Source organism: Raphanus sativus, chromosome 2, assembly GCF_000801105.2.
Source record: "Raphanus sativus cultivar WK10039 chromosome 2, ASM80110v3, whole genome shotgun sequence".
Lineage (NCBI taxonomy): Eukaryota > Viridiplantae > Streptophyta > Magnoliopsida > Brassicales > Brassicaceae > Raphanus > Raphanus sativus.
In genome coordinates this window covers 34,334,316-34,343,339 of record NC_079512.1, presented here as the reverse complement: position 1 = coordinate 34,343,339, position 9,024 = coordinate 34,334,316, and the positions used below count along the sequence as shown (strand labels likewise).

The 9,024-nt window shown below is 36.5% G+C and overlaps 2 protein-coding genes across 2 annotated transcripts in view; both read left to right on the top strand.

The window, feature by feature from the left end:
* The window catches only part of LOC108816528 (calcineurin B-like protein 3), a 56,580-nt gene that overhangs the window by 46,712 nt on the left and 844 nt on the right, over window positions 1-9,024 (top strand). The window lies entirely within an intron of this gene.
* Window positions 3,101-6,885, top strand: LOC108839504 (LRR receptor-like serine/threonine-protein kinase RGI3). Its single transcript, XM_057003243.1, has 2 exons — window positions 3,101-6,157; window positions 6,235-6,885. The coding sequence occupies exons 1-2, from the start codon at window positions 3,340-3,342 to the stop codon at window positions 6,699-6,701; spliced, it is 3,285 nt and encodes a 1,094-aa protein (XP_056859223.1). The 5' UTR covers window positions 3,101-3,339; the 3' UTR covers window positions 6,702-6,885.

The following is a 9,024-nucleotide window of genomic DNA, read 5'->3' as shown; positions in this document are numbered from 1 at the left end:
ATTAATGTAGAGAATTTAGGAATAATGCTTGGATGAAAGGGTCTTATCACCCAACAAACAGGGACCATCAATAACGATAATCATAAGATTTGTGAAAGAAATGTTTCACTCATTTGGCTGAAGCACAGTTGGAGTGCCTTGTCTTTTCTCATTTTGTTCTCTTTACTTCCTTCTTGTTTGTTCTTTTTTGTTCTTTTATTCTTTTCCTTTTTATATTTATTGAGGTCAAGGACCATTTCTTTCTTTCTTTCATCAAATTGTATACTTAGTTTTGACCCCAAAAAAGTATACTTAGTTTTGAAGGTTTTTTTTTTTTTGATAAATACTTAGTTTTGAAGTTGTGTGTGTACATATGCTAACAACTTCTAATGATGAATTTTACCAAAAAAACATCTAATGATTTTACTCATCAGTCCATAGATATTACATGGTTCATATCGTGAGTTAGACCTTACATAAACGATAGGAAATAAGATGCTTCACCCATGATTTTTTTATGGACAGACAAATTAAATTGTTATTATAGAAAAAAATATGTTATTATGTTTCCATACAAAATGTGTTATTTTTCTTATTATGTAATTTAAGTTAGATCTATAACTCACCGCCGTGTCTGTTAAATGTATATATATGTACGATGCTTAGATATTTTCTTACAATATAAGATGTTTTCATGTATTTAGATAATTTTAAGACTGTATAAGTATAACTAATTATATTTTCCCTGTTTTTATTTATAATTAAGTAAAATATTTTTTGATTATATTTAAAATAATCTCTTAATATATTTATATTAAGACAAAACATTATATATTACAAAACAGAAAGATGAATAGTATGTATAACCAAAACAAATTGGCATCTACTCGAATTGAAGTTCCAGCTCTCCCACTTTATATCTTTGTATATACATAAGCAAACGACTTTTAGTATTGTACATATTTATTATATACATGCACATGACCTTTCTCTGTCATGTGCCTTAGCTCTTATATATAAATAAATTGCTTGACCTGTTACCCTAAAATTAAAACTATTTCCGTCTTTTTAATAAAATTCTAATGTGTTTGTTAAGCCTGTTACAAATATATAGGTCTTAAACTTAATTACATTGCAATTTTGAAAAGAAAACAACGATTAAATATCGGATGCATACGGCATACCAATGTAAGAGGGATCTATTAGAACAGGTCGATCCACTTTAAGAAAAATAAAGACCGACAAGGAGAGCAAGGGACAGGGTTATAAATCAATTGTTTCTCTCTTTCTTTAATCAAATCTTCCACAGAAATTCCTAGCTTGCATGTGCAATTTTCACTATTCAAGATTCCATGTTTACGTCAACTTTGTTTAGTTTATATATCTCAGACACATCGTAGATGATCTATATATATACACTATATCTTTTTGCGTTAATAACATTATCATAACTTCAATGTAACCACTATTTACCCACTTCTCATCTCTATCAAAATAAAAACATAACCCACATGGACCACATAGTACTAAATCATCGTATAACAAATTTTGACTTTTTTTTTTCCAGAATTTTTCTTATTTTCTAGTACATATAAAATGAAACCGTGGGTCATACCAATTAAATTACTTCTTTTCAATTTTAATGAAACAAAAAATGTGAATAAACAGATCACCCTAAAGAAAAAAGGTTTTATATCATCAAACGAAAAAAAATTCCTTCGGTTGTTTAATCTAAATAAGGAAGAAAACGAATCGGCAGGTCAAGAAGAGTTTGAATCAGATAAAGAAACAAAAATAAATATGGAATCAGCTCTATCAAAGCAAGAAAAAAATATTGAAGAAAATTATACAGAATCGAAGATAAAAAAAAGTCAAAATAAAAAACAACCAAAAAGCAATACCGACGAGGAACTTAATAAACATGATTTGTTGTTATTACCAATCACACTCGCCATTTAGAGCTAACACTTGAATGAAACTATGATCGTATATTTAAATGCTGAAAAAGTTGGGTGCGTTTAGTGTCGTTACAAATTTACAATACGCTGAACACTTTAAAAATATAAAGCTCATCTTGCCGCTTCTAAGATCTACTAGTTTTTATCTTTGCTCGCGGTGAACGGTGCAGCCGTATTTGATACTGGTAATACTCTATTATCTAATCGTATTTGAAAACAGTGTGTAATATGATTAACCATGGTAATTTTATTTTAAATAAACTGTTTCGCGAACTCTTAGAAAAAAACGACATGTTTGAAACTTCTCTTATATGTTTCAAAGAATAGCCAAACAGTGTAGAATGGTGGTAAGAGAGAAGACTTGTGACAATATGTAAATCTATCGATCTTAAATTCGAATCTTGTTAGGAATTAAGTAATTAGTGCATGCTTAGCTAGAGGAAGTTGAAACCATATATTTAGAAATTAGAATATCTGGAGTCGGATATTATCCACATAAAAGATTAGCTGGGTCTTGAGTTAAAAGAAAAATTTGAAGACCGTACTGCTCAACCTAGTTTTTCTTTTAACTTGCATCATTGAACATAAATGATATTCTTCTTGATTTTCTGTTTTTGCTTGGAGCCATATATAACTCATCCATGTATGCATTTACATCATTTCTCTAAAGTTAATTAATCTTCTCACCATAGACATAGAATGATTAGTTGGATTTTCTTATTGTCGTCAATAATACATTTCATATACTGTTAAATAACTTTGCAAATTAATCAGAACGTCCATGATCATATATAACATTATTTTATGAGAGCAAAGTTAGACTTTTTCTTTATCAAAGTGGAGAACACTTCTCTTCACATGTTATCAGACCATCACATGATGCCCTCTTATTAATGGATTTTGAGTAAAAGTTCTACACATTGGAGATCAGAACATGTTTTGATGCTCTACGATACATTTTTGAGCCTTTTTCTCGGTCTAAAAATTCAAAATAGGATTGCTTAAATAAATGATACTACGTTATGTGTGTTGAATTTGATTATTTTCATTGTTTCAATATATTATGAGATTTTAACTTCAATATTTGTGAGATATTTGACTCGAAATTATCACAAAATTTTTTTTTGAGTTTTTTTCTGCCTCTAAATGTGTTCTTTTTCAGTTTTATTAGGAAAAAAAAAAGAAAAAAAGAAAAAAGCCGACAAAAAGATTAAAATAATAGGTAAGGTAGAGGCAGAAGTACTTTTTGGGGGGGATCCAAATCATCTTTTGCTGCTGCTTCTCTGCTCTCTGTTTTATTTATATTTCCCATTAACAAAGAAAACCCCAAATCCATGGGGTTCTTCGCTTTACAATCCCAACACTCTTCTCTCCTTCTTCTTCCTCATATTCATCTTCTCCAATGCCACCACATAACTACAGACTCCCCTTCTTGCCACTCCTACTCTGTTTCTTCTTCATCATCCCCTGTTTCTCCCTCGACCAACAGGTTCAAACTCTCTTCTCATGGAAGTCCCAACTAAACATCTCCGGCGACACTCTCTCCTCTTGGAACATCGCCGACGCATCTCCCTGCAACTGGGCCGGCGTAAAATGCAACCAGAGAGGAGAAGTCTCAGAGATAGAACTCAAAGGCTTCGACTTGCAACACTCCCCGCCGGTGACGATTCTCCGGAGCCTCAAGTCCCTCACTTCCCTCACTCTGTCCTCGCTCAATCTCACCGGAGCGATCCCGAAGGAGATCGGAGACTTGACCGAGCTTAAAGTACTCGACTTGTCGGATAACTCACTCTCCGGCGAGATCCCCGTGGAAATCTTCAGGCTCAAGAAACTCGAGACTCTGTCTTTAAACACGAACAATCTCGAAGGTGTGATCCCGACGGAGATTGGGAACCTCTCATCCCTCGTCGAGCTCATGCTCTTCGACAACAAGTTGTCCGGAGAGATTCCGAGGAGTATCGGAGAGCTCAAGAATCTCGAGAGCTTCCGTGCGGGTGGGAACAAGAATATAAGAGGTGAGGTTCCTTGGGAGATAGGTAACTGCGAGAATCTAAAGATGCTTGGTCTCGCCGAGACTAGCCTCTCCGGGAGACTCCCGGCGTCGATCGGAAACCTGAAACGCGTTGAGACGATAGCTATTTACACGTCAATGTTGTCTGGTCCGATTCCAGATGAGATTGGAGAGTGTACTGAGCTGCAGAATCTGTACTTGTACCAGAACTCGATCTCTGGATCGATCCCCACGACTGTTGGAAGTCTCAAGAAGCTGCAGAGCTTACTCTTATGGGAGAATAACCTCGTCGGGAAAATCCCGACAGAGCTTGGGAACTGTCCTGACCTCTGGCTTATAGATTTGTCCGAAAATCATCTCACCGGAGACATCCCGAGGAGCTTCGGGAGCCTCGTGAATCTCCAAGAGCTTCAGCTGAGCGTTAATCAAATCTCTGGAACGATCCCTGAAGAGCTAGCCAATTGCACGAAGCTCACGCATTTAGAGATCGATAACAACCTCATCACCGGGGAGATACCGGCTCTGATGGGTAACCTCAAGAGCTTGACGATGTTCTTCGCGTGGCAGAACAAGTTAACCGGTAACATCCCGGGAACTCTCTCGGAGTGTGGAGAGCTTCAAGCGATTGATCTCTCTTACAATAGTCTCTCCGGTTCGATACCAAAAGAGATCTTTGAGTTGCGAAACCTCACGAAGCTTCTTCTTCTCTCGAACGACTTGTCCGGAGTCATTCCCCCGGAGATTGGAAACTGTACAAATCTCTATAGATTAAGACTCAACGGAAACAGACTTGCCGGGAGTATCCCTTCGGAAATGGGCAATCTGAAAAATCTAAACTTTATCGATTTAAGTGAAAACCGCCTCGTCGGAGTTATCCCTCCGGCGATCTCCGGCTGCGAAAGCCTAGAGTTTCTTGATCTCCACTCAAACGGTCTTTCCGGTTCTTTCCTCGGTACACTCCCGAAGAGCTTGAAGTTTATCGATTTCTCTGATAACTCTCTGACCGGTCCTCTCCCTCCGGGGATCGGGTTGTTAACGGAGCTAACGAAGCTCAACCTCGCCAAGAACCGAATCTCCGGCGACATCCCTAGAGAGATCTCCACGTGTATGTCTCTTCAGCTTCTCAACCTCGGCGACAACGCCTTCACCGGGAGAATCCCCGAAGAACTGAGCCGAATCCCGTCTCTAGCGATCTCCCTAAACCTCAGCTGCAACTCCCTCGTCGGAGAGATCCCGGCGAGATTCTCCGATCTGAAAAACCTCGGAGTGCTCGACGTCTCTCACAACCGTCTCACCGGGAAGCTAACCGTCTTATCCGACATGCAGAACCTCGTCTCCCTCAACGTCTCGTTCAACGACTTCTCCGGCGAATTACCCGACACACCGTTTTTTAAAAGACTCCCGCTCTCCGATCTCGCCTCGAACAAAGGTCTCTACATCTCCAACGGAATCTCGACACGACCCGACGGGTCAACCCGGAATAGCTCCGCAGTTAAACTAGGCATTTCAGTCCTCATCGCTGTCACCGCCGTCTTAATTCTCCTCGCGGCTTACACTCTAGTGAGAGCACGAGCCGCCGCCGCCGGGAAACAGCTCCTCGACGAGGAGATCGACTCCTGGGACGTGACGCTCTACCAAAAACTCGACTTTTCGATCGACGACGTCGTGAGGAATCTGACGTCGGCGAACGTGATCGGAACCGGAAGCTCCGGCGTCGTTTACCACGTCGCGATTCCTTCCGGCGAGACTCTCGCGGTGAAGAAGATGTGGGCGAGGGAGCAGAGCGACGCGTTTAACTCGGAGATCAACACTCTCGGATCGATTCGGCACAGGAACATCGTGCGTCTTCTCGGCTGGTGCTCGAATCGGAATCTGAAGCTCTTGTTCTACGATTATCTCCCCAACGGAAGCCTGAGCTCTCGGCTTCACGGCGCAGGAGGGAAAGGAGGAGGAGTTGGCTGGGAGGCTCGATACGACGTCGTTCTCGGTGTGGCCCACGCGCTTGCGTATCTCCACCACGATTGTCTCCCCGCGATTATACACGGCGACGTTAAAGCTATGAACGTCTTGTTGGGCCCCCAGTTCGAGCCCTATTTAGCCGATTTCGGTTTAGCGAGGACCGTATCCGGTAATCCAGATACCGGAATTGATTCATCAAAACCGACCAATCGGCCTCCTTTGGCTGGTTCTTATGGCTACATGGCTCCTGGTAAGCTTGAAGAAACTTACACACTCTTATCTAATTTTTTTTGATTATCGATTCTAATTTTTCTTTTTTCTTTATAGAACATGGCTCCATGCAACGTATAACCGAGAAGAGCGATGTGTATAGTTACGGAGTGGTGTTACTAGAGGTTTTAACCGGGAAGCATCCTTTAGACCCGGATCTACCAGGAGGTGCACATTTAGTTAAGTGGGTGAGAGATCATTTAGCTGAGAAGAAAGATCCGAGCAAGCTTCTTGACCCGAGACTTGATGGACGAACCGACTCGATTATGCATGAGATGCTTCAAACACTTGCGGTCGCGTTCCTTTGTGTGAGTAACAGGGCAAGTGAAAGGCCTATGATGAAAGACGTTGTCGCCATGCTCACCGAGATAAGGGATATTGATGTTGGACGTTCGGAGATCGATAAGATAAAAGATGGTGGTAGTTGCGGAAGCAAAGAGCCGCAGGTGATAACGCATGAGAAAATCATCATCTCTCACGGTTCATCTAATTGTTCATTTGCCTTCTCGGATGACTCTGTTTGAAACATACTAACGGTGAAAAGTGTGAATTGTGTGTGTATTTACAAAGTTGTGTGAATAATTTTGTTGGAATTTTAAGCATTTTGAAAAGTTTTTGTGTAAGGGTCACAACAGAAAGTCTTATAATTGCAATAGATTTATTTCTGTAAATCTTAATTATCAAGTAATGTAATCAAGCATAAATTAAGCTAACAGGGTGAAAATACATCATACTTTAAGGATTTAAAATGTCATAAATTAAAATGTTCTTGCTCTAACTAATTGCCTTTTTATTTTCTTTCTCTCTCTTATTTTGTATTTTCCGAAAGTATCAGTCAATACAGCTCTGTGCACAGAACATATAACAGGTACATTTTTGGATCAAATAATCAATCAATAATATGTAGATTATTTTGCCTTCTAACTTACAGAAATATCATATTTATCATAATGATATGTACAGTTTTTTTTTGGTCCACAATTTTGTATATATGTATCTGAACCTGTCATTGACAAATAACATGTGAGAATACCTAAATACTTGAGTGTCATTTTTCCTATATCAATAATAAATTAGTTAGATTGGAAGTAGTTTGAGAATTAAGTTGTCTATCTTTCAAATTAAATACGTCCTGACCTTAAAATTCGAATATGAAATGAAACATATGAGTCCAAGATGTTCATGTGTATGCAGACGCATAAATATTCACTGATAATATTATTAGGAAATGGGTAACAATAACAACACGATAACATCCATGCACGTAATGTTCTCAAAACAACATGATAACATCGATGTGATGTTAAAGACTACTACAGTATGGAATTCAGCTCAACGAAATCTATGTTATGAGATTTATCAAGTTATAGAGAAATCTAAAGGGAAAAAGAAATTGCTAATAATTAAGTTTGGTAATACAAAAAGAAAGAACGATTGGGAAGGGAGTATTTGGAGTTATACACGAGAAAGATTCGTATTTCGTTTTGTTTTTGTTGTTGTTTGTTTGTTAATTATAGTGATTTGTGAAATTTTGAAGAATAGGAAGAGAGGCTTAAGACAGAAGCGAGTGGATCACGTGGACCCTTGCGCCACCCTCATCACATGAGCATCTGTGTGCTGTCTCAATATATAACAATAACTTTCCAGCCAATATAACACCATTTTTTGTATGATTATTAATATTAATATTATGATTGTCACTCATATATGAATATGAGTATGAGTATGAGATATGATTTACAATAAAATAAAATATATATGAGTATGAGATATATAATCTTTGAAGCAAAATTGTATCTTCAACTCTCAAATAATCGCTATAAGTTAATAGAAAGCCTTTTTCAAAAATAAATAAAATAATAATCGCTATAAGTGATTGAAACTCGTCTCTAATTCGTTTGTTCAAGTGGTGTGTGGGAAAACTTTCTGGTGGTCATATAATAGTTTTAGATCAAAGTTTTGTATGGTATTATCAACAATCATCGCCAACATATACTTTTAAGGTCAGAACTAATCTTTGTATATTCTTATGGTTTCAATCAGGTTTAGCATGTATATCTTGCTTCTTCAACAACAAAAAAAAGTTAACGCTAATTTATTATCATTTTATATCACGAAAAAAATTACATATAATTTTACAACCGCAAGGTTCATATCAGATGTACCACCGTCTTGTAAAAATCTACTACTGACTTTGTTTTACTTGCAATATGTTTAATATCTCATGTAAATCGTTCATGTGTTAATATGTATAATTGTTTGGAGTATATCTTTTTCAGAACTCAAAACCGTAGATGTTTTGGTGTGTAAGCGTTAATGAATTTTCTATAAAAACACTAAATTAAAAAGAAACTTCCACTAGCAAAGATTAATTTTAATGAAAAATGTAATGCTCCACAACCCCAACTCATTAAAAAGACATTTTATAATTTCAAATATAAAACTTTTTACTTTTCATTTTTTTTTTCAAAATTTCAAATTTCAAATTTTATATTTTTATTTGCATTTTGATCCATACAATTACATATTAAATTTATGATTCTTAAATATTTTATCGTTTATCGTTTTAATCATTAATTTTTTTATATTTCATAATATTTCAAATTTGTTTATATAAATTTAAGCTTTACACATAAAATTAAATAAAAAGTTAAAATAAGATTGAGAATATTTTAAAACTGGATTAAAAACAACAATATTACAAAAAAAAACTTAATAAATGAACATCATATACGGAAAAATTATGTAAATAGTTTTATAAAATAATATTTTTATTTTATTTATAATTAATATTTTATCAATAATATTTATGTAATAATTATATATATATATGTGCTAGTTATTTAT

Excerpts from the sequence above, each read along its gene's own strand:
- LOC108839504 (XM_057003243.1), top strand. The coding sequence starts at position 3,340 with ATGCCACCACATAACTACAGACTCCCCTTCTTGCCACTCCTACTCTGT. Across the intron at positions 6,158-6,234 it reads TTATGGCTACATGGCTCCTG|AACATGGCTCCATGCAACGT; the intron begins GTAAGCTTGAAG and ends TTTTCTTTATAG.